This window comes from Erinaceus europaeus, chromosome 2, assembly GCF_950295315.1.
Source record: "Erinaceus europaeus chromosome 2, mEriEur2.1, whole genome shotgun sequence".
NCBI classification, from domain to species: domain Eukaryota; kingdom Metazoa; phylum Chordata; class Mammalia; order Eulipotyphla; family Erinaceidae; genus Erinaceus; species Erinaceus europaeus.
This window is the reverse complement of record NC_080163.1, coordinates 32,804,125-32,830,949: the sequence shown is the minus strand read 5'-3', so window position 1 is coordinate 32,830,949 and position 26,825 is coordinate 32,804,125. Positions and strand designations below refer to the sequence as shown.

General features: G+C 36.5%; 1 protein-coding gene across 1 annotated transcript in view; it reads right to left on the bottom strand.

Moving 5' to 3' along the window:
* ADAMTS19 (ADAM metallopeptidase with thrombospondin type 1 motif 19) overlaps positions 1 to 26,825 on the bottom strand; it is a 224,764-nt gene that overhangs the window by 175,888 nt on the left and 22,051 nt on the right. Inside the window, exon 3 of the mRNA XM_007528006.2 lies at positions 7,486 to 7,651. Within this exon, the coding sequence (XP_007528068.2) occupies positions 7,486 to 7,651 (166 nt within the window). The remainder of the gene's footprint in view (positions 1 to 7,485; positions 7,652 to 26,825) is intronic.

The window sequence follows — 26,825 nt, the reverse complement described above, 5'->3', positions numbered from 1 at the left end:
TTAGACATATCTATGCAACTTCCTGTGTTTAGTAATAAATTGAAAATATTTTTTTCTGAGGTATAGCATATGCCATTACATGTAGCTATTTGGTGTACAGGTCTGTTAGTTGTAAGAAATTTTGGCATTTATGTGGCAATGTTCAAAATCCTTGAGTAAGCAGTTATATTCCCTGTCATTTACACAAATCTTTTTATGGCACTAAACTATAATCATCTCCTTTTCAAAAAAAAAAACTTTTGTTACTTGTGGATTGACATCTTCTATAACTCTTTCTTATAGTTTTAGTTCAGTCATTTTGGCAGAAAGTAGGTGTTTATTGAAGTCCCATGGAGATCAGTCTGTGTGTTCAATTAGTCATATTTCCATCTTTGTCTTGAGTTTAGACAAAACTATTCTCACAGTTATAGTCAACCATCTTTGTTTCTGGTAAATTTCTTCTCTTCAATATTGTTCCAATTTTTGAGAGTCCTGTTTGGCTTTGACTTTCTGGTTTAATTTTACTCTGTTATATATTTTACTTACTACCTAATTCATTTTTTCTTCCCTCTAATATTTTTTCAGGGTGCCAGGAAAAATTTATGTCCTGAACCCTTGACCAGATTTCTAGGATCAACTGAGATGTAACATGAACAAGACTTCACCACCATTGCAGTAAACTTTACTGGCATCATCTATCTCTGTAATTTACTAGTCATTTTTTAAAGTGGCAATACAGATTGGAAACCTACTTAACATACAAATGTCATATAAAGTCAGATAACTAAGTTAAGCAAAAAGTTATGAAAATAAATATAAGGATTCCTTAGTTAATGAAAATAAGCACTATATCGTAAATCAAAACAAAGAAATAAAACGATGAAAACACTAGTAGCCATTTGGAACAGAATCACTGCAGCTAAAAGTAAAGTTATGCAATTTTATGTAATACCAATAATGAATACCAAGACCATGATGAAAGACAAAATAAGAAATTAATTTATAAATACTTTGAAATACAGTACAAGTAGGGACAAATTTTCTAGTCATAAGTTGTAATCTCAAGTCTACCTACAGTTATACATCAGTATACTTTTGTGTAAACATGTTAGTTAGCGGGGCTCTTTTTAACAACTACATGAAAGACTCATCTTGACACTGTCAACAATTACTATTCCGTTATGAGAAACACATAGAAATCTTCAAGACTGAGAAGTCATAGGCATCACATTTGAAAATAATGTCATGAAATACATTACCATCCATAAAGACCTGGGTTTGAGTCCCCAACTGTAGGAGAAGGCTTCTTGAGAGGTGAAACAAGTCTTCAGGTGTCTGTCTTTCTCTTTCCCTTTTTCTCTCCCTTTCCCATTGCCCCTTTCCACTCTCAATTTCAATCTGTCCTATCAAAGAACAAGAACAAAAAAAAAAAAAAAAAAAAAGGGAAAAGGACAAAAACAAAAGGCTACTGGAAGCTAAGGATTTGTCAGGGAGGCACCAAGCCCAGCAATAGCCCTGATGGTAGTAAAAATAAAATAAAATAAAATAAAATACAAACAAACAGATAAACAAGTAAAAAGAAAAAGATGCAGTAGTAAGAATTATAGACAACATATTAGAGAGAATGAAGACATTGTGAATGAAATCAATTGGACTTGGAGCAAGAGGTTAGTATTGCTGCTGCTGCTGTTCTTTAGTTTGTATGTATGGAAGACTCACTTAGCTTTTACTTCTGAGTAACTAGGTAGAGAGAGTGAGGTATCAAAAAAGTAGTTGGGAAGGAACTATGATAATGGGTTCATCTTCAAGCTCATTAAATTCAAGGTGGCAACAATTCCTGAGTAGAAGTTACTAAACATCCAGTGGTCAGGAGAAAGGTTAGAATGGAAAGTATGTATTTGAAAGTGTACTTGAAAGCAAACCTATGCTTCTGGAATCAATTCCTGGAAAGGATGTGGACTGAGAAACAGAAAAGGATGGAGGGAATCCTGTATAATGCCAGAATTCCGGGGCATCATGGACATTTGAAAAACATAAGCCAGTAGAGGAGACAGAAAGGAAAGAAAAATAGGAGGAGAGCTAAAATGGAAATGAAGGGGATAGTTATAAAATGGGAAGTTTTTTTAAGTGTACCAGCTGTGGTAGAGAGGTCACCTGAGAGAAAGAAAAATACGCTTTATTTGTTTTGCAGCTGCTTAGAGCAGTGGAGTCGACGCCAAATAGTCAGCGTGTTCTTATTTACAATAAATGTTTAACAAACCATCTCAAACATTCTAAGTTTCCCAAAAAAAAAATCTTGATTGCATGGTAGACAGTTTCATACAAGTTAGCCACAACATGTAAAAATTGTACATGTTGAAGTAATCTTTATATTAACTTGTTGCCTTTGATGTCTTCATTACCTCCATCAACTATGCTGAGGTCATGCTTCACCTCCTAATGCTTGAGACCATTCCCTGCCCATAGACAATACAGTTGATACCACATATTTCCAGGTAGAGATGAAATTCTAAAATGTGTTTTCACCAATGCTCAGTGTGTGTTCTCCACAATGTCCTCTATCTACATATGGACAGTAGTCTCCACAACTGTTATAAAAAGTGTATGGAAGTTATGCCATTGGTGGCCTTGTTAATTAAGCTCTAAGAATAGAGATGATGGGAGTCCAGCAGTAGCACAGTGGTTAAGTGCACGTGGCACAAAGCGCAAGGACCGCTTAGGATCCTGGTTCGAGCCCCTGGCTCCCCACCTGCCGGGGAGTCACTTCACAGGCAGTGAAGCAGGTCTATAGGCATCTCTCTGTCTCTCTTCCTCTCTATCTCCCCATTCTCTCTCAATTTCTCTCTGTCTCTATCCAATAATAAATAAATAAATAAAATTATTTTAAAAATTACAAAAAAAAATAGAGATGATGACTTATACTACTCAAAACTTTAATAACTGCCTCCTTCAGCTCTATGAATCTCTTACACTGAGTCTCGAGCATGCTTATAAGTTTGTATCAAAATGGTGTGCAAAATTGCCTGCTTAAAGTCTTCAGACACCACAATTTTCTTTTTTTCCCTTTTTGTTGCCCTTGTTGTTTATCGTTGTTGTTGTTACTGCTGTCATTATTGTTGGATAGGACAGAGAGAAATAGAGTGAGAAGGGGAAGACAGAGAGGGGGAGAGAAAGACACTTAAAGACCTGCTTCACCGCTGGTGAAGCGACTCCTCTGCAAGTGTGGAGCCGTGGGCTCGAACCCAGATCCTTAGACACGTCCTTGTGCTTTGCGCCATGTGCACTTAACCCGCTGCACTACCGCCAGCCCCCTCCACACAATTTTCTTTTTTAATCTGTCCATGACTACCTCTCAGGAACCTATCTCATATCCATATTGCATGTTGACTCTTTTTGAGGGAGGGTATTTTTTTCTGATTTTATTATTTGCCACTAGCGTTATCTTTGGGGCTTGGTGCCAGCACTATGAATCCTCTACTTCAAGTAGACATTTGTCCTTCTCCCCCACCCCCCATTGCCCTCTTTTCACTAGATAGGCTAGATAGAAATTGGGGGGGGGGATAGGGAGAGGTAAAAAGAGACAGCTGAATACCTCCACTCATGAAGCTTTCATCCTGCAGGTGGCCAGTGGCGTCTGCAACTTGAGTTTTTGCACATTGTAATGTGTGCAGTCAAACTGCTGTGCTATCTTCCCCCCCCCAACCCCAATCCTGATTTCAACTCTAGGATTATGTTTTCATACAAGTTTTTTTTCTGCTTAAAATACTCTGTACCATCTAACAAGATCAGTGAACATTTTCAGGTGTATTTTTTAATCGTTATTGTGGTTATTATTGTTGCTGTTGTTGCTGTCGTTGTTGGATAGAACAGTGAGAAGTGGATAGAAGAGAGAAGACAGAAAAAGAAAGAGAAAGATAGACACCTGATGACCTGCTTCACTGCTCCTGAAGCAACCCCCCTGCAGGTGGGGAGCCGAGGACTTGAACAAGGATCCTTACCCTAATACTTGTGCTTCGAGCCATGTGCCCTTAACCCGCCGTGATATCGCCCGACCTGACCTTCTTCAGATGTATTTTTCATTGTCACAGAGAATCTCATTTTATTCTAGCAAACAACACTGAAGTTTAGGTATCATTTTACTCTGTGCTGTAAAGGGAATTTCAAAGGGACAAAGTTTTTCAAGGTCACAGAGCTAGGGCGTGGTTACGTAGGGATCAAAACATAAGCCCTTTAATTCCAGAATTTATTAATTTAAGCAACAATATTTATCTCCCTTTTTTCTGTGTAGAAAATAATCATATTTGGTCTTTGACAATCAGTTCATTCTCTACCCTCAGCACTATCACTACTGTCAGTAGCCTGGATTCTCATCATACTACAGTATAATTGTCTATGTATCAGTTTGCTTAATTTAATACACTGTTCACCTTTTGAGAATGGGAGTTTTCATTTATCCTAAGATGCCTATGAGGTACCCATTTCTGTATATGTTACAAATTTAAAAGGCTGAAGTTGGTGGGGCCTGGGTGGTGGCACTCCTGATTGAGCACACATGTTACAGTGTATAAGGACCCAAGTTTGAGCCCCCAGTACCCCCCCCGCAAGGGGAAAGCTTTGCTAGTAGTGAAGCAGGGCTGCAGGTTTCTCTTGGTTTCTATCCCTCTCTTCATCCCCCTACCCTCTCGATTTCTGGCTGCCTTTATCCAATATATAAGAAATAGTAAATTAAAAAAAGCTGAAGTTGGAAAGTTTAAGAGGTCTGAACAAGAATAAATAACTGGAGTAAAACTGAAGCTCTTCTTTTAAACTGTGACCTCTGACCTAAATCATGTGCCTCTACCCACCCCATACCTTTTGACAGAAGAATACAACAAATTATCATAAAGTACTGGAGATCCCTATGACAAAAATGCATCTAATCAATGTAACTAAGCATAATATGCCTAAGGTATTAAATGGATTAAGGGGAGAACTGGTGAGATAGCTCACTTGGGAAGGTACCTGTGTTGCCTTGCATGCAACCTGGGTTTTATCCCCTGTCCATCTCTTTCTCTCTCTCTCTCTCTCTCTCTCTCTCTCTCTCCCTCCTTCTAACTGAAAAAGTTAGCCCTGATGGTGTATCCCTGGTGACAAAAAGAAAAAGAAGAAAAAGGGGAAGAGGGTGGGGAGGTGGAGGGGAAGGAAAAAAGCAGGAGGAAAGGGAGGTGGATAAGTAACGTATAGTTTATATATAAGTAAATTGACAGGGTTGGTGAATTCAGTAGAGTGCACACATTACCCTGCACAAGGACCTGAGTTCAAGTCCTAGTCCCCACACGTGGGGGTGGAGGGGAGAGGTTTCCATAAGAGGAGGCCAGTGTTGTAGATATCTATTTTTCTGTGTCTCTCTTCCTCTCTCACCCTCTGTCAAGAAGAAACAAGAAAGGCAACTGGGAGTGGTGAAATCATCCTATATGCAGTGAGCCCCAGTGAAAGTCCAGTGGGGAAAAATGTTTAATTAGGGAAATGTTTAATTAAATTTCAAAAAAATAAATACTGCAACATTACCCAAAATTGCCTCATTAGCCCCATGTGTTACAACATCAGTCTAGAATAAGAAGGGCAGAGAGCTACAATTACACAGAATGATACATACTATAGGTAAAAGACCATTTTATTTATATCCGCTGATGATTTTAAAATTCAAGATTCTTAAGAATATGAAAAATAGGTAAACTCAATAAATCATCCAACAAGTGATATCTCAGCACGTTTCGCATGCAAGTACTTGATTCAAATGAATCAACTTTAATATATAAATTATACCTAGAAAGATAGTTGAAAACTTTATGAACAATGCTTGCCAAATATGAACCATCTCTTTATGCTTTGCCAGCATATTAAAGTTAATAATTTTCTAGAAAACTCTTCTCTGCACAATAGCAGAAAAGTCTTCTTTGTGTCATCCACATACATAAGCATTTACAACCATCGGAACATACGATGTCTCAAAAGTAACTTTTCAGTATAATTTTACAAAGCAATTGTCTTAATTGATGAAATCCAGGTTGTTGATGCCAAGATGTTGATGCATGCTAAACACAAAAAAAAGTGAAAATTTTTGGCTTGTTAATAATGCTATAACTTTAGTTTTTTTCTCTCCTCATACTTCCTTTGTATCTGCAGCTTAAAGAATAAAAATAGAACAGATCTAAGTTGGGTGTGTGCCTTACTTAAGTTGACTGGATTGTTTACATGGACTAGTGTGATAAAAAAAATGATTTACTTTTGAAGAGTATTCTCATACAGACTGATATTACAAATATTGAAAAAAGAAAATACACATCACACACACGTAATATATATTTACTTATTTACAGCAAACCGATGGAATTCTTTCTGAATGTGAACATTCTACACAATGGAAGATATGAGCGTCTTATGGCCTCTGCAAATGTTACTTATTATCACAATATAATTAGCTAAACAAGTCTCAAATACCATAACCAATTTCAGGAGTGATATTCTGCAACTAACTACACTAATAATTTATTTGAAACCTGCAGATAAGTTTCAAAGTCTATACACCAATAATTTTTGAGTACATTAGTTTTTCCTCAATTCTAATTGGAAGTACTTCTCAAATAAGTAAATATTCCCTGAACTATCTGGATAAGATGTCAACTTTTTTCCCTAGGCAAAATTATTTTTGTTTTGAATGCTAGCTATTATTTTTAGGTTCTCTTAGGTAATAGAAATTATCTGTTTTCTTTGCCATTCTTGCAAGTGCCACGGATCTGCAGGGGAAGTAAAGAGGTATATAAACAGTATTCCCACTTTATTTTTGTGAATAACTGGCACATAGAGACAATGATATGATGGAAAACAATGCTTCTGAGCCTCTGATATATCCAGATTTAAGGTATTTGAATATTGAGAAGAGCAGAAAGTATACATTTTTACTCTTCTTACTATTTCTCTGCAAACTTTAACTTCTAACATAATTTGTACCTGGACTAAATACAAAGAAAGAGAAGCATAGTATACTATGGTCAAAGTACAGAGCTATCTATGATGTACTCAGTAAGGTGGACTAAAAATAAACTCATAAGCTCACTGTATTCAGTTTCAGCATATCTGGAATTCACTCACAGTCATTTCTATCCCAGTGAGGTGAAAAGTATCCCTATAAGGAGCATTTCATATTTCAAGACAGATATAAGATAAGTTGTATATTAACCTCTGGAGTCCTTTTGAATTCCGTATTTGCTATTAAAATCTTATACTTCCTAGAAAAAGTGTAAAATTGATGTAGTTGTCTTAACCTTAGAGTCAATGCTAAAATTAATCATAATGAAAAAAATGTAAAAGTTAAAGTTACTATATAGATAGGTAGGCAGAACGGAATGGAGGGAGGAAGACAGAGAAGAGAAAAAAGAAGGAAGCAAGAGGAAAGAAAAAGAACTTTTTATTTAAGTTTCATCTTGTATTACATATTTACTAAATTCTATCAGGAGAAGGTATTACCTGAAATTACACCACAGTAACGATTGTGAGGAGCTGACTTCTCTGTGACTTTTTCCTCCATGGACCTTTTCTGCCTATATACACGGTGTGGGTGACCTGTTATGGCCACACTATCATTGAGTGGCTCGATAAATATGAAGTCCTCCTTGAGCTGTATAAATCCCATCTGAAATATAAAATGTAAAAAAGATATATAAGAAATAGCACCTGAATGAATGACTTTCTAGATTTTTCTGCTAAATCACATCATTTCTTTTCTTTCATGTATGTGGATACAGTTTTCTGGTGAAGCTCTTTTAACAACCCCACTATTAAGGTCACTGTCTTCCTATTTTTATTACTACATCTTTGCGTATTTTACTGCACTAACATAGATTTCATATTGTTAGTCCTAGCCTGTGTGGGTGGGAGGCTTGATGCCAGCAACAGATGCACAGTAAAAATTCTGGAATGTTAAAAGCTCACTTTGGGAGACCCGTGGGGTTACTGACATGTAAAACATGAACAGAAGAGTGATACAGTATTTAATTGCCTGAATCAAATAATCCAACTTTTCACATTCATTATTTAATAAAGAAATTCACATATCAAAGTTGGAGGCATAGCATTGAAATTATTATATTAAGATCCTTAATGGTCCCAAAGCATTTAATGCATTGAATAATATTATGGGAAAAAACAAAGTACTGTGTAGATAAACAAGTTCAATTACATACAATGCCATGGTTTTAAACCTTGTAAATTGTAGACGTAGCATTAAAAACCACAGACTAAGGTTATGAGCAATAGAGGGTAGTTGTTAATAAGTTAGTATTCTTTAAATATAATGAAGCTAAAACTAGTTTTCACTTTCCTTTTTCAGAACATGGATATGCTTTATAACTATGAAATATTTATATGGAGAAATATATGACTTGATTTCTTTAATTTTCATTATGTCACTCCATGATGAATATATGAAATATGCTTTGTCTATACAAGTATATTTGAAGAAATAATAACATGGTACTAGCATTTTTAAGTAAACATGATAACATCAGAGTTCTTAATTCTATCTTGGTTTTACCATTGAAAACTATGTACATATTATTTAAAACTGATCCACATATAATCAGCATAGTAGTATCTAACATTTATTTAGTTATTCTACCAAATACCATTTAAGAAAACAAAACTACAATAAGACATATTTTATGTAGATGTTTAGAATCGATTATTCCTTTCATTATTAGTATTTCAGCTTCTAAACAGAAAGGTTGGATAGTAGTACTAGGTTGCCTTATTTTATCGTTTATATACTTATACAAGATACCTTTGAATTTACAATTTTATTTTATTGAATTTTACATCACTAATAAAATTCTCAACTATTTGAATAGCAGTTCTAGTACCTCTGCTTCCTTTTCTCTTCCTTATCTTCTCTCAGTCCTTATCTCTCACACACATAACATATGCATGATTTATTTAGAGAATAGGATAATACAAATATATAAACTCAAGGGTCCAGGCAGTGGTGCACTTGGCTAATCATACACATTACAGTGTGCAAGGACCCGGGTTGAAGTCCCTGGCCTCCATCTGCTGGGGAAAAACTTCACCAGTGGTGAAGCAGGGTTACAACTGTCTATCTGACTCTATCTCCCCCTCTCCTCTCAATTTCTCTCTGCCTTGATCCAATAATATATTTATAAAAAAGATTTTTTTTAAAATATTTTATTTTATTTATTTATTCCCTTTTGTTGCCTTTGTTGTTTTATTGTTGTAGTTATTATTGTTGTTGTCGTTGTTGGATAGGACAGAGAGAAACGGAGAGAGGAGGGGAAGACAGAGAGGGGGAGAGAAAGATAGACACCTGCAGACCTGCTTCACCGCCTGTGAAGCAACTCCCCTGCAGGTGGGGAGCCGGGGTTCGAACCGGGATCCTTATGCCAGTCCTTGTGCTTTGCGCCACCTGCGCTTAACCCGCTGCACTACAGCCCGACTCCCTATAAAAAAGATTTTTAAAGTTATTAATAATATGTACTCAGACTGATGTCAACATCACATACACACACAACTTTGAGTTATTTTAATGATTTTCAGTGAGTTCTTTTTTCCATCCACCTTTTCATTGCTCCAAATATGACACTAACTTGAACTTGTTAGATTTTTGAGAGAGGGTTCAGAGCACTATTGTGGCATATGTGAGGTTGAGACTAACCTGGACCTTCACCCATGCAACACTGTATTCTATTCCTGAGCCTCCCCAACCACACTAACTTGAAATCTAAAGTAATTATGTGAAATCCAGTGTTTCCCCTGAGCCTGCATTTGATATGGAATAATAAGTGAATACCAAATATTAAAAATTATATATAATCATCATCTATCATATGATACTTATGTAAATAGCTTGAGGATAAGTGGTATCAAATTATACTACATTGGTTCAGATTGTAAAAAGAGAGAAATCTGTTAGATTGTTCATACACATCATTGTGATTCTGAATTCCAGTCAGTTTTCAACTTCAGGGATAGAACTGACCGAATATGTGGGATACAAACCCAGTTTCCCAAAGTCATACATTTGTAATTTGTTACATTCTTTCAATACATTTTAAGCACTGTTGTTTTATATTACAATACACTCTATAAAAGTTAACTACATGCTATCATATCAAATTTAATAACTGAAAGGACAGAGTAAGATGACTTGGTTTCATAACCTACCACAGGTCATGTAGACAGAAAACAGTTATAGCAACTTTATATATACAACAGTTCCATAAGACTACGTAGACAACCTATATAGTTTTTTTGTTTGTTTGATTTTAGTTTTTCTTTTGGTTTGGCTTTTTTCATTGGACTTCACCACTCCTGGCTGATTATTTCAGTTAAAAAAGAAAAAAAGAGAAAAATGAGGCACAGAGATAGACTGGAGAAGAGATCACAGCACTAAGCTATCCCTAAAAACAGTGGGGCTAGGTTCAAACCTGAATAGTGCTCATGACAAAGCAGACCTATTCCCAGGGTAGCTATTGTGCAGACCCAGCTCACATATATATATAGTATTATACATATATATCTATGTGATTGGAGTAATACTACAATATGTTATGTATCATTAAAATCATCACGTTTATATATTATATTAAGTTCAAAATTAAAAGTCCAATTCTAAGATTTTTTTTTTACTTGTTGTTGTGTTGGGAGGGACTTTACAGTTCTAGGTTGAGGTAAGAGAGAGAGATGGAGAGAGATGTAGACAGAGACAGAGAAAGACAAAACAGTACTAAAGTTTCTTTCAAGACAATAGGGATCAGGCTCAAACCTAGATAACAGACATGGTATAACAGACAGATTATCTGAGATTAATTTTTTAGATATCTAAGAATAGTTATAAAGCTAGCTATGTAAGATGATGATGATGATGATGATTATTGACCAGAGCACTGTTCAGCTCTGGCTTATGGTGGGGAATGGGGGGATTGAACTTGGGAATTTGGAGACTCAGGCAAGAGAGTCTCTTTGCATACCCATTATGCTATCTACCCCTGCCCATAAGATTAATTTTTTAAGAAAAAAAAAAACTTAGATTTAAAACTGCTTAAACAATTTAAGCCCAGAGTCAGAATTCCACTGGTTACAATTCTGATACATAGAATGCTTAAAGAAAAATATACTCAGACTAACATGTAGGCAGTTATGAGGTTCTATATTATAGGAAAATTTTAATCAAAACATCCTGATAATGGAACAAAAATAGATACATTGACCAATGGAATAGAATTGAGCACACAAAAATAAGCCTCCACATCTATTGTCATCCAATTTTTGACAAGCTTGAAACATACATAAGAATGAAACTAAGTCCATCTCAGGTGGTTCAGTTTCTAACAAAGTCCCAAAACCTAGATATACACCAGTTTCTGTGAGAGAGAGCTTATGTTCACACGTATCCATAGACTACTGCAAAATATGTACCTGAAAGCAGAAGTACACTAGAGTTTGCAGTGAGTACCTCCCTAACACTTCCTCTCCACTATTCCAAGCTTTGGGCCCATGATTGCTCAACAATTTGTTTGGCTTTATATGTTAACTCTCTTTTCAGTCACCAGGTTCTAGATGTCATCAGGATGCTGGCCAGGCTTCCCTGGACTGAAGACCCCACCAATATGTCCTGGAGCTCTGCTTCCCCAGAGACCCACCCTACCTACTAGGGAAAGAGAGAGGCAGACTGGGAGTATGGATTGACCAGTCAACATCCATGTTCAGCAGGGAAGCAATTACAGAAGCCAGACCTTCCACCTTCTACAACCCACAATGACCCTGGGTCCATGCTCCCAGAGAAATGGAAAGTGGGGGGGCTATCAGGGGAGGGGGAGGGATACGGAGATTGGGTGGTGGGAATTGTGTGGAGTCGTACCCTTCCTACCCTATGGTTTTGTTAATTTATCCTTGCTTAAATAAAAAAAAAAAGGAAACACTGACAAAAACTATAGGAGAGGGGGGGTACAACTCCACACAATTCCCACCACCAGAACTCCATATCCCATCCTCTACCCTGATGGCTTTCCTATTCTTTATTCCTCTGAGAATTTTTAAGCATTTTTAAGAATTTTTTTGGCTGGAAAACTAAGAATAATAAATATTCCACCTTTATTTAAAAAAAAAAAAAGAATGAAACTAAGCCACCATATTTGACTACACATAAAAGTAAGCTACAAATGTGTCAAAGACCTAGAGGTTAGACCAAAAACTATCAAATACTTAGAGGAAAACATTGGCAGGATTTTTTTCCATCTGAATATTTTTTTTAATTTTTATTTATAAAATGGAATTTTATAGGCATTGATATAAATCTAATTGCAAGGAAGTCAAAATAAACCCATGGGACTACATTAAATTTAGAAGCTTCTGTACAGCAAAAGAAACTACCACTCAAACAAAGAGATCCCTTACAGAATGGGAGAAGATATTTACATGTCATACATCAGACAAATGGTTAATAACCTCCCCTGCCCTCTCCCAAACCCCCACCCCCAAGTTGTAATGACTCTCAGGGCACAGCCTCAAGTGGCCAGGACAGCAGGGCCCCCAGAGCTATGGCTGCTCCCCACCCCAACTCCCTGACAGATTTATTGAGCGTAAGAAAAGAAAGCTCTGATGATCCACTCCCAGCTCCCCCCCCCCCACTCTGACCCCCACACCCTGCCCAGGGCTGCCCTTGTGGGCTCCTGCCACAACTGCAACACCACCTCTGCCTCCAGTCTGCCCACTTGTGCAGACTATTAATTTTATCAACAAGGCCATAGGATAAGAGTGGTCCAATTCCACACTATTCCCACCACCAGACTTCGGTACCCCACCTGTCTAAGTCCCCATGAACTTGTCACTTTCCCACTTATCAATAGATTGTTTAATCTATGCTGTAGCTTTAAAATGCATGAAAGAACACAGACCCATATTAACCTCTTTGCACAAGTGCCCAGTGTTCAGCAGTTCAAAATTCAGCAGTGTTCACAATCAGGTAAATGCTTTCATTTTAGTTTTACAAGAAAAAAAAAAGATGTGAGTAAAATGGCTCCATATAGTTTCTAAAATAAATGTAAATATATAATAGTTTTTCTTCCATATTATTATATTTTTCATAATGTACTTAATTATCTAGAGACATTTTCATGTGAATATTTGGAAAGGAAGTGCTAATAGCTGGTTCCTATCTTACTCTGTTATGTGCACTTTCTTATATTGAGACATCTGTATTTTGCCATTGAATATCACTGACAATTTAGCAAGCATTTCAGTATTTTACAAATTCACCATTAACATTTATGTGAAAACAAGCAGCTGTTTTTCTTACAGGTTCTGATATTTTATTCTATATGTCTCTGATTTAATTTTTTAACTTTTTTAATGAAAGATGGATAGATACATACATAGATACATAGATAGATACCAGAGTATTGCTTAGCTCTGGCTTATAGCAGTGCTGGGGATTGAACCTGGTACCTCAGGGCCTCAAGCATGAAAGTCTTTTGCATAATCACTATAGTATCTCCTTAGCACAGTTCTCTGCGATTTATTTAAAATAATAATAATGGTCTTTATAGAAGAGTACTGACACTGCCTACAACTTTTAAACAAAGCAATAAATTTGATTTGGTCAATGTTTGCAGACTGACTTAGTTTATCATATAGCAATGTTTATTTACTAAAACTAATAATATAGCATATAGACAAAGTCTAAGATCCTCATGTAAGCATAACAAAACACAATGAACAAAACTGGAAAATAACTGGGCACCCTCTACTTTTGTTTTCAATCCTACTTGGTTAATTACTTCCTCATTTCCTGTTCATTGAGGGAACTAAACCACTATTACATCATGCTTTATCTTTATTCTTCTTTGTTTCCTTATTAATGACTCAAGACAAAAGAGCAATAAAAGCTCCAAATAATACCAAAGACAAGTAAACCCTTTGATGAAAATTTCAAAGCATTAGTTCACGAAATGAGGAAAATAGTGGAGGAAAGTTCCAACAGGGTAATAGAAACTAAGAGAAAATATGAGACAAATTCAAAAAGAAAATGGAGAGATAAAGGCCACAATAACTCAAGAAGACAATTGAAGGGCTGAATAGCAGAATGACAGAAGTTGAAAGTCAAATCGGTGTTCTTTGGTGTATTACACCAAAGTAAAAGACTCTGGAGTGGTGGTGGTAATGGAGGACAACCTAGAGGGGGTTGAATTGTTCTGTGGAAAACTGAGAAATGTTACACATATACAAATTACTGTATTTTACTGTTGACTGTAAACCATTAACACCCCCCCCCATAAAGAAAAAAGAATGGTATTCCTCAGAATGATGCAGAGAAAACATGGAAAAAGATAAACAAAAAAAAGAAAATAGACAGGGAGTCGGGCTGTAGCACAGCGGGCTAAACGCAGGTGGCGCAAAGCACAAAGACCTGCATAAGGATCCCGGTTCGAACCCCGGCTCCCCACCTGCAGGGGAGTCGCTTCACAGGCGGTGAAGCAGGTCTGCAGGTGTCTATCTTTCTCTCCTCCTCTCTGTCTTCCCCTCCATCTCTCCATTTCTCTCTGTCCTATCCAACAAAAACAATAACAATAATAACTACAACAATAAAACAACAAGGGCAACAAAAGGGAAAAAATAAATAAAATAAATATTAAAAAAAAAGAAAATAGACTAGTGGAACATTATAAAGGAACAATTTGGGAGTTGGGCTGCAGCAGCAGGTTAAGTGCATGTGGCGGGAAGCTCAAGGACCTGCTTAAGGATCCTGGTTCGAGCCCCAGGCTCCCTACCTACAGGGCAGTCACTTCACAGGCTGTGAAGCAGGTCTGCAGGTGTCTATCTTTCTCTCCCCTTCTCTGTCTTCCCCTCCTCTCTCCATTTCTCTCTATCCTATCCAACAATGATGACATCAATAACAACAACAATAATAACTACAACAATAAAACAACAAGGGCAACAAAAGGGAATAAATAAATAAATATTTTTTAAAAAGGAACAATTTTCACATCATAGATATTCCAGAACAGAAGAGAGAAATGGGCAGAATATATGGGAAGAAATAATCACAAATAACTTCCCCAACTAAACAAGAAAGAAGATAAGTGGATCCAAGAAAGCAGAGAGAACACCAAACAGAATCAATACAGAAATACAGAAACAAAGGCATATAATTAATCTGAGAAAAACTAAGAAAAGAACAATAAGGGCAAGAGGAAAAAAAAAAAAAGGTGTCTACCTCTAGGAAAAATACCATAAGATTATCAACAGATTTCTCAAGTGAAGTTCTAAAGGATAAGTAGGACTTGTAAGATATCCATAAAGTACTCAATGAGAAAGTCTTCCAGGAAAGAATACTGTATTTTTATAAATTTTAATTTGGATTGGATGGAGCTATAAGGATATCCTTAGATAATAATCAGTTGAATTAAACACTATCAAGCCAAAAAGTGTCTGTGGTTTTATATCCTCTTCTGTGGAGATAATTCCCAAATCTCTATCAACCCAGTGCTTCCATTCAAAATTCAAGATCTACTTGCATTGTCTCTGAGCTTTCATCATCTCACTTAGTCATATCAGCATTCTCTACAAGCCAGCACCTCATTATTAACTTGGTATTTCTATTTATGATGGAGTTTTACAGTTATTGGACTAAAATATGCATATATTCTTAGGCTTTTAACTATAAGAAAACAATAGTAGGTAAGGATAATGTTTTTGAATTCCAGAAACTACATGTGGATTGTTTCACCTAGTCAGATAGGAAGCATGGGACACATATACTCGTTTCACCAATTTTATAGTTGAAAAAGGTGAGCTTTTAAAAGATTTACTGTGCCCTAAGTTCAGAAAACAGAAAATGGTAAAGATAGGATTCAAAGAAAACTGCCTAGTATTAAGTACACTCTGTCTTTATGAGATTATTTTTAAAAGGCTGAGCCTGCCATATGATGGTTATTCCAAATAACTCTCATCTTTAAAAGATTTTGCACTAAGGATCTGACACTTCACAGATGGTAGATGTCCAAAATATGCTATCAATAGCAACTCCAGACCCCATCCCTCACAAAGCAGAAGACAAAAAAATACTGCTTTGAAGGCTCTGAACTTTATCTTGAAATGACTGTTTTATATGCTCAGACATGCTAGCTGCCAAAGGCATGCATGCTGCTTTTTAGAGTGGACAGAGGGATTCAACTTTTTGTCTCCTCCAACAATAGAGGCCCAATGACCATCCCATGGCAAAGTTGGGAGCTTTTCTTTCCTTCTTCCTCTTTTATAAAATCCCTTTTCTACTTTCCGTCTTTAAAGTCTTTCTATTCACAAACCAGGGTTTTAAAATAACAGCACATTTAAAAAGTAGTTAAAACTTCACCCCCGAATCTTACATATTATCTATGTCTATAACAAGCATACATATAAGCAAGTATGTATCTCTGTGTGTGTCTATATACCAATAAACATATGCTAAAAATGTTATGATCTGCTTACTTTTCCCTTATTAAGCTTCTTTGTCTCTTTTTAGTAGCAAATAGTATTTGTTGATCTGGTTTTTAATTGCTCAACAACATTCTCTAAACATATAATAATCCTTATTCATTAAAAAGGTTATAATAGCTTAACCCATTCAGTCCTGCTACAGCAGAGAATGAGGCTGGCAAAACCCACCTAGGAGGGGATTATGATTCAGGAGGAAACATAATGTGTTATTTGTTCACAAGGGTCAATTTTTGTTGGTCTGCTTCTAAATCTGCTTCTAAGACCCCTTCTGTTGCATTGCTTGATGCTGTGGTCTATTTCCATAATCCTTGTTTTACCCGCACTGGTTTAATCCCCACCCCCTATCCTACATACATCCTCTTCCGACCTGACACTTCCGAGATATAAAGGACAGGGCTTTCTAATGAAGAGAGGTTAGATTATATAGCTTGAACTGCATTCCTCATCAATAAAGATTGAACTGAGTCCCACTCAGCCATGAGTCCCTGGTCATCTCTCTCCCACCCGCGAAGCTAACCCGGCAAATTTTAGATTGTCTTTCTCCAGAAGAAGTTGTCAATTTTTACATTGATAATTTAAACAATTATTTATATCTGTGATTTGTTTTACAGTAGAAACAAAGTTAAAGGATAGCCTGGAAGTATCAGACATCTAAAGGCAGAGGCAGGAGTTGAAAATGCTGCCCTGGAGAAAATAAATTCAATCTTATAAGATGAAAAATGTGAGACTCTACAGACTAATGGGATCCTCTGAGGAGGGGAATCTCCCAAGAACACAGAGAGTGGCCATCCCATGATGCCACTAATGACTGAAGCACTTTTCTCATTCTACCTTCTAGCTTTAATCCTTGAGAAAGCCCTATGCATAAAGTAAGGGGAATAAAAGAAAGCTCTATAGGCAGGAAATAATCAGTATTTCTTTCTCCCTTTTTAACTGCAAATAGTAATTTCTAAGAAAGCTTGAAGGTGATGAAGGGGCTAAAGGTTCTGAGTTCATGAAGTCAAAAGCATGAGGTTCAGAGTTCAACCACTGGCATCTTGTGTACCAGAGTGATGCTCTGTTCTTTCCCCCTCCTCCTCCTCCAGCACCTCTTTCTCCTCTTCCTCCTCTCTTTCTCTCTCTCCCTCATGTTAATAAAGAATCTGAAAAAAATATATTTAAAAAGATGGCTTGAAGGTACTAGGTATGTAACAAAAGTATCTTGATATGAATTTGGATGATTTAAAGATGATGAATATCAGACATTTTGTGACTAAATTTACTGGAGGATTCAAGAAAGACAAGAAAGGCCATAGACAGAAACACACACACACATACACATACACACACGTTTATTGTATCATTGTTCAGTGGCAGAAATCACAGATAACAGCAGCAAGAATAGAACAGAGGGGTTTGCAGTGAATAATTATGAAGACAATGATAGTATATTCAGATTTTTATTAATAATATTTGAAACATTTCACTATATATATGCATTCTTATTCCTTTAATAAAAGGTATAGGTGGCAAGATGTGAACTAAAGTAAATGCATTTGAAATTGAATTTGGATTCTCAAATAATCCAGAAAATAGTCATCAAAAGTTGTTTATGGGGAGTCCAGCGGTAGTGCAGCACTTAAGTGCACGTGGGGGGAAGCTCAAGGAACATCGAAAGGATCCTGGTTTGAGCCCTGGCTCCCCACCTGCAGGGGAGTCAGGTAGTGATGCAGGTCTGTAGATGTCTATCTTTCTCTCCCCCTCTCTATCTTCCTTTCCTCTCTTCATTTCTCTCTATCCATCCAACAACGATATCAATAACAACAACAATAATAACTACAGCAATAAAACAAGTGCAACAAAAAGGGAAATATATATATATGAAAATGTTTTTAAAGTTTTTTATGGTTTAGATGATGGAATAGAGACACAGAGAATTAAGTTTCTGTCTTAAGTACTCAAGTAGGACAGATCTTTGCCTTTGAAATTCAGTGTCAGACACTGAGAATGAAACAGATTTAAGGCGCAGGGATGCTAAAAATTTATGGGACTGTGTTAGGTTTAATATTGCTGTAAGGCATCTAAGTGGAGAAATCAAGCAGAAAGGGTACAAAGCTTAGAAGAATCTGAGCTAGAGACACACATCTGAGAGTTCCCAATATAAAGATCACTTGTTGATTTTTTTTACTCCTTTGTAATGAATGCTATCCAGAAAGGAAGTGTGAACTGAGGTAGAAAAAGATCTAAGACCAAAGGGAGACTCTAATATGGGAAAGTAGAGACAGAACAGTGAAGGAGGAAGGAGAGTATAAAGGAAGAATCAGTGAGGTTAAGGAAGAAAATATGGACTTGTATAGTTAATTTTAAAATTCAGAATAAACTCTTTATAGAAATAACTTTTTAAAAGAAGATAGGCATAGCCACTCATTCAGTTAGCTCTGAGGAAGCCATGCCTCATTCATATTGATCAAGTTTACAAGTTTTAAGTTCCTATCCTAGCTCCGGTTCATTTTTGCAATCAGGAATCCAAAAATCTAGAACAATGGAACGCTCTTTGACTGCAAATCAATAAATTCTGCAAGTTCCATTTTGTCACTTCCTGTGGACAACTTAAACTTATAACTAACTTTGCTTGGCCTATAATATTTCTTAAAATAAAAGTAAATAATGACTTTCCACCCTAGCACTTAATGAGTTATTCACCTAGTTGTTAAAGAGTTAGTCACCCAGTGATTTTTTTTTTTCAGAGCTATTCACCATGGTGATGAGTTTGTGCAGCACTTATCTCATGGAATTCCAGCCCAGTTGTGTGCTTTAAGTAGAACTGAATGAGACCACTGAGAAGGCTGCACAGCTGCAATTTGGGGAAGTACTCATCATTGCCAGGTCTTAGTGGTGACCTCAAAATTAACAGGGATGTTGCCAACCTCCTACATATCCCTAGAGAGTGGATCGGAATTCATTTTACCATAGAAACAAGATTAGTAGAGAAAACTATTCCAGGACTACAGCACTAGTACTCAGATACAGGGAAAATGTGTTGTGACTTATTTTTCAAAAATCACATAAATGTCAAATAAATACATTTATTTATTTACTCACCAGTACTTGTCAAGCGTACTTTGTGTCAGCTAATGCGTGAGATGCAAGAAATGACTGTATGAAGCAGTGTTTAAAAAACAGATGGTGACTGTAGACATTAACTCCTGTCTCCCATATGAAACCACAAGAGTAAAGCATGCATTTCCTTTTCATTTAAAACTTTCAAATAATTTAAATATCTTCCCCTACCCCACATTTGAAGTGCTTAAATAATTTTTATAAAAATATATATTGGTGTCCTGGCACCCATGGATAGGGCTCACTTTCCCGTATGCTTCTCCCAATCCATACCAAATAATATTGCATCCGCCGATCACAACCTAACCAAAGCAACGATTGCCATCTCAACATGCTTCACCTCAGAGTGTATCCAGAGACTTCACGTGTGGAATGACAACCCTTCAGCTTCATTACTCGGGTGAGACCTTTCCTTTTATAGTACACTCTAATTTCATCTCAGGTAGTTCACTTTCTAACAAAGTCCCATAACCTAGACATACACCAGTTTCTGTGAGAGAGAGCGTATGCGCACACGTATCCATAAACTACTGCAAAATATATACCTGAAAGCAGGATTACACTAGAGTTTGCAGTGAGTACCTCCCCAACACTTCCTCTCCACTATTCCAATCTTGGGATCCATGTTTGCTCAACAAATTGTTTGGCTTTGTATGTTAACTCTCTTTTCAATCACCAGGTTCCAGATGCCACCAGGATGCTGGCTAGGCTTCCCTGGATTGAAGACCCCACCAATGTGTCCTGGAGCTCAGCTTCCCCAGAGACACACCTTACTAGGGAAAGAGAGAGGCAGACTGGGAGTATGGACCGACCAGTCAACGCCCATGTTCAGCGGGGAAGCAATTACAGAAGCCAGACCCTCTACCTTCTGCAACCCTCAACGACCCTGGGTCCATGCTCCCAGAGGGCTAGAGAATGGGAAGGCTATCATGGGAGAGGGTGGGTTATGGGGATTGGGTGGTGGGAATTGTGTGGAGTTGTACCCCTCCTATCTTATGCTTTTGTTCACTAATCCTTTCTTAAATTAAAAATTTAAATAAAAAAAAAATATATATATATATTGGTGTTCTTCCGTACTAACGAGAGCAATAAATTTTTTACTAACAAATTTCTCACATGGCCTGTTCCTCTTTATCTTTTTCCTTCTTTCTTTCTTTCTTTCTTTCTTTCTTTCTTTCTTTCTTTCTTTCTTTCTTATTTTATTAGTGATTTAATAATGATAAACAAGACTGTGGGATAAATGGAATACAATTCTATATAGTTCACACCACCGGAGTTCTGTATCCTGTCCCCTCCATTGGAAGCTTCCCTATTCTTTATCCCTCTGGAAGTATGGACAAGAGATCTTTATGGAGGGAAGAGAAGATGGAAGGTCTGGCTTCTGTAATTACTTCTCTGCTGGACATGGGCATAGGCAGGTTGATTCATACCCCCCCAACCTGTTTCTTTCTGTCCCTAGTGGCATTCTAGGACACATTGGTGAGGCTGTCTGCCCAGATTGACATCATTATAGCATCATGACCTGTTTCTTTTTCTTTTTTAATTTTTATTTATAAAATATAAATAGTGACAAGACCATAGGATGAGAGGGGTACAATTCCACACAATTCCCACCACCAGAACTCCATATCCCATCCCCTCCCCTGATAGTTTTCCTATTCTTTAACCCTCTGGGAGTATGGACCCAGGGTCATTATGGGGTGCAGAAGGTGGAAGGTTTGGCTTCTGTAATTGCTTCCCTGCTGAACATGGGCCTTTATCAAGTCAATCCATACTCCCAGCCTGCCTCTCTCTTTCCCTAGTAGGTCAGGTTTCATAACTACAAAATCACCTGAACACAAATATCTGAGTAATGAGTAAGGAAAACTTAATAAATACACGTGGCCTTTTTTCCTCCCTATCTTTTATTCTATTATACATCCCCCATCAGGGAATACAAAGGCTAAAAAAGCTAATATAATTTTAGACTGATATACTAAAGGTAACTTTGGGAGATCATATACCATATGGAGCGAAATAATCTAGTGTAAACCTTGAAACCCAATGCACTCTGAATATATCAAACTACATCAGGAATATTACATCTATGTATCACATGGTGAGAATGGCAAGTGCAGACAAGAACATACTCAAGTAAGAAATTAATACTTAATATTCTGTTAAAGCATTTCTATCACTAAGAGAGCAATTACTGATCTGAAGCAATTTTGAATCCCATAGGAGATTTGTAACCCTCAGACTTGTGTGAAGGTTTCATAAATAGTCTTCACCACACTTTCAACCAGAAGTCCTAAGGTTACATCTAAAGCACCAGCACCTTCTCAGATGTAAGGTAAGTAAGTGATGGTTCATCTGTCAGTACTCAGTTATAGTAACCATTCCTTACCTAAAACAATTTCTTAATACCCTTATTCTTTCCATTTTGCTTTGATGTCCTCATGTTTGTAAATATTCTTAGATTTGAATTTATTCATTTTTTTCTTTTTCTATTTTATTTGATAGGGCAGAGAGAAATTGAGAGCAGAGAGGAGAATAGAGAGGGAGAGAGGATAATAAACACCTGCAGACCTGCTTCACCACCCATGAAGTACCCCCCTGCAGGTAGGGAGCAGGGCTCTAAATCTAGCCCTTGCACACTGTAAAATGTGTACTCAACCACGTTCTTTACTGCTCAGACCCAAATTTATTCAACTTTAAAGAATGGAAATGAATGTTTAATGAAAATGTCTTTGGCACACAAGAGACAATGAAAGCTATCTCAAAACCCTTCATTAAAAATAATAAGCTAAGGGTTATATAGCTTAATGGTTGTGCTAACAGACACTTGTGTCTGAGGCTCTGAAGTTCCAGGTTCAGTTCCTTGCACTACCATAAGCCAGAGCTAAGCAGTGTTTTGGTAAATAATAATAATAATAATAATAATAATAATAATAATAATGATAATGATAATAATAATAATGTTAAATTATGGCAAGTAGAGAGAATATATTACATAGTTCTCAAATTGGACTTTAAGCCTATATAGAAATACTATAAAGATGCATGTCATGATGAGTTTCTTTAAATATATAAAAGCTATATATACATTTTTTTTTACTTGAGGGATTAGTGGCTTACAGTAAGCACAGTTATTGGGACATTTGTAAAATGTCTCAGTTTTCTGCAAAACACTCTCACTTCCAGCCTAGGTCCTCCTCTACCATCCTGCCCTAGGACCTGAAAGCTCCCCCCTCTGCCATACCTCAGAGAGCTTTACTTTGGTGTAATACACCAAACCCAGTCCAAGTTCTACAATGTGATAAGTACACTTTCATTTGAATTATTTAAGAATTAATTTACTAACAAAGGAGACAGAAGAGGGGGAGAGAGAGAACCAGAGCAACACTCTGGCACATGTGATGCTGGAGACTGAATTAAAGGCCTTATACTCGTGAGTTCAGAGCTTTATCCACTGCATTACCTCCTAGGGGCTAATGTGAAATTTTAAAGTAATAATAGGAAAACAGAATGATAGAGAAAAAAAGAACATAAAAAATGTAACAGCCGCTATAAGTAGTGAAAACACAAACATGTCTGTCTTATATATTTGTAATGCTTTCATAGTGTTTATTTATTATAATATGTAATAACTAACCAGATATATTGAGTATTTACAAATAAGTTTATATGAGTCAGGGAGCTATCACAAGGGTGGCTTAGAGGTATTTTTATGTGAAAGGTTTCAGGTGTGATTGCCTGCACTACCAATAACCAAAGCTGGCAGTGCTTTGGCTGAAAAAATAAACAAATATACTTACATTAAATATATAAAGACACATATATTTAAACATATAAGAAATGCACATACACGCAGAAAAAAATATTTTCTAAAAGTTTCACTAAGTTTAAAGATATCTTTGACAACTACCCTCAACCCTGGACCTTTTTATTTGTCTCTAAAAAATATTTCAAATGTGATCAGAATCAATCTTTCTAGATCTCTATACATACACAGGCATCAACAAGAAAATCCATAGTCTTTTATCTTAAAAATAAATAACAATATAATTTAAGCATCATTCTGCAACTTGCCTTTTAACCTAAGTACTTATCTTTAAATACAGTAATATTAAAGGAGAATCATAGAAAACTATTATAATTTTGTAGTAATGAAGGCCTGGTTAAAGGTGCACCAGAAAATTAGTAATTGTATCGAACAATGTTCTCCAGTTATAAAACAGTAGAATACAGAAATATTTTCTGACAAAATAACTACAAATAAATCTGTCAGATTAGACTGGAATAATTTTCAACAATGGCAACAAAGAAATATAATCAAAATAAATAATTCTGGGGTAAAAAAAGTTCAATAGAAGAATTCCAAGTCACATTAGAAAACCAAAATAGAAGCAACTCTATCAGCTGATGATTTGAAAAGATAAAATGGAATTAGTAACTAATGCTATATTACTGTAACCAACCTGGAAATGCAATATCAAGGAAGGCACTACCAAAGTCTGAGAGATAACTAGAGTTAACAGGTAATCTGAAACAGTATTTGTAGAGAAATATTTGTATACACTGTAATACACTGGGATATAATTTTGTACTAGTCCCTCAATGAACATGTGCATCCTCAGTGCCTCAGCAGTTTTGCCAGATAGAAATATTTGCACAAAGAAGGGGCAAATGTAGGACTGACTGGCAATGCAAACTATTTCTTATAATAGAGAGGAAGAGAAGGGGAGGGAGGAGGACAAGTGAGATCTATGAGAATAAGTCTAAAAAGAGGTATGGGATTACAAAATGCGTATTTCCAAAAGAAATAACAGTAGTCCAATTTGAAATCTTCTAATTCCATCTGTAATCAAGAGTGTACTGACATAAGAGTTAGAAGTTCTCTTATATCGGAAGTCAGGCAGTAGCGCGGTGGGTTAAGCGCAGGTGGCGCAAATGCAAGGACTGGCATAAGGATCCCGTTTCGAGCCCCCGGCTCCCCACCTGCAGGGAGGTCACTTCACAAGCAGTGAAGCAGGTCTGCAGGTGTCTATCTTTCTCTCCCCCTCTGTCTTCCCTTCCTCTCTCCATTTCTCTCTGTCCTGTCCAACAACGACAACATCAACAACAATTAAAAAAAAGTACTCATATCAGGAACATTTAGACTTCATCTCTGAATTGTACTTAACCTAACATGTGACTTGGTAGAGTCAACATAGGAACTTAAAACACTTAATTTCCCCTTCACACAATACTGTTCATTCACTGTTACCTTGTAAAATACTTAACACAGTCCCCAGCAGGCTACCAAGACATGTTCTTGTCTTCTGTTTCCTACAAATTAATAATTACTTGGATCACCTGCATGTGGAAAGTTACTTATACATAAATGAATGGAGACATGCCAGAGTCCTTTTGGAGATCAATTCCTAGATGGTATTTTAGCATTAGACATTAAAAGAATTTGGGGGAAAGAATCTTGGCAAGAAAACTTCATTTAACTGCTCAATCAACCAACAGGTATTTCCTGGGATGCAAAGGGTAATTATAAATTTTTCCTCAGACCAACTTAAACTAATGTACAAACTGCATGAGTAAATCATTTCAAAATTCACTTCAGAATATCTAAGCAGTTTGAGAGATATATATTGTTACTTAATAGACTGACCGAAATGTTTTCTATCTACTCATCTCCATTCATTTAACAAGAACGTTTATAGCCCTTACAGCTAGGTGTCGTGTTAAGTAACTTACTAAAGCTGAAAAGGTGAAACAAGAGGCATTGAGAGGTTAAGTAAATTGTCTACAGTCACATAACTAGCAGAGTACTAATAAGGAAATTGGATTCAAACCCACATACTCATGTTCCAGAGCTAGGCTTGTAATTTAAAGCAGCCAAAAGTAATCCAAAAGCAAGCTGATTAGCTTTGTGATTTCATTCTCAAACAGTAATGGCTAAATTATTGCCCCTCAATTTAGGATCAAATTATATATTTCTATTTAATTAGTGTATTTTTGTTATGTATTTATTGCTTTCCCAGTTGTTAGTGTATGGGTTTTTTTTTTTTTAACTGTAGATCAAAGAGCATATAGTGACTATTTCATTTCAGTCTAAATAGAATACACATAAAGCATAAAGGAAATCCAAAGAATGTGGCACTAGAAGACCAAATTAATCCACCACACATCGGGACCAGTACAACTTTATAAAGGAAGATAATCTGATTCATGATTGTTTTCTAATTGCATATGTGGGACTATTACAGCCAGTTGATCACAGAAATTGAGAAATAAATGTTGAATATGTAAAAAAAAGTTTTTTTAATATTCATTTACTTATTTATTTTCCCTTTTGTTGCCCTTGTTGTTTTTTCATTGTTGCTGTAGTTGTTGTTGTTATTGATGTCATTGTTAGATAGGACAGAGAGAAATGAAGAGAGAAGGGGAAGACAGAGAAGGGGAGAAAAAGACAGACACCTGCAGACTTGCTTCACCACCTGTGGATGGACTCCGGCTGCAAGTGGGGAGCCAGGGGTTTGAACCTGGATCCTTGAGCAGGTCCTTGTGCTTTGCGCCATGTGCACTTAACCCACTGCCTACCGCCCGACTCCAAAAGTTTTTATTTTTATTACCACTATGGTTATGTTTGGGGCTTAGTGCTTGCATGATCAATCCAATTTCCCTATCTATCTATCTATTTGATAAGACAGAGAGAAACTGCGAGAAATAGGGAGGGAGAGAGAAAAAGAGATACCCGCAATATTGCTTCACCTTTCATCAAGATTTTCTGACTCCTGCAAGTATGGCCCTAGGAGATTGAACCTGGGTCTTTGAGCATGGTAATTTGTGCATTCTACAGAGAGTGCCACCAAAACAAACACTTTTAAGAAATAATGCTATACTCCAATTTATATAAAGTGGGCATTTAAAAAACATGAACATATCTGAAAACATTCTTCTTAGGAAATACAAAACCAAAGAACCTCAGGGCATAATATCTAAATTGCTCATCTGCCCAGAAAACTGAGAAACAATGATCCTGATCAGATTCTCATAAAAGATAAAATGGAATATTTGAGATCACTGCATTAGGAAAGGAAAGGTTACTTGCCCACAATTGTGTTTGAAAATTGAAGCTGCCATAAAACAATAGATATTGAACAAAGTGGACATCTCCTAATTACTTCAATGAATATCATACTACCTATTACTAAGATGAGATCACCTTGGCTACCAAAAGGATA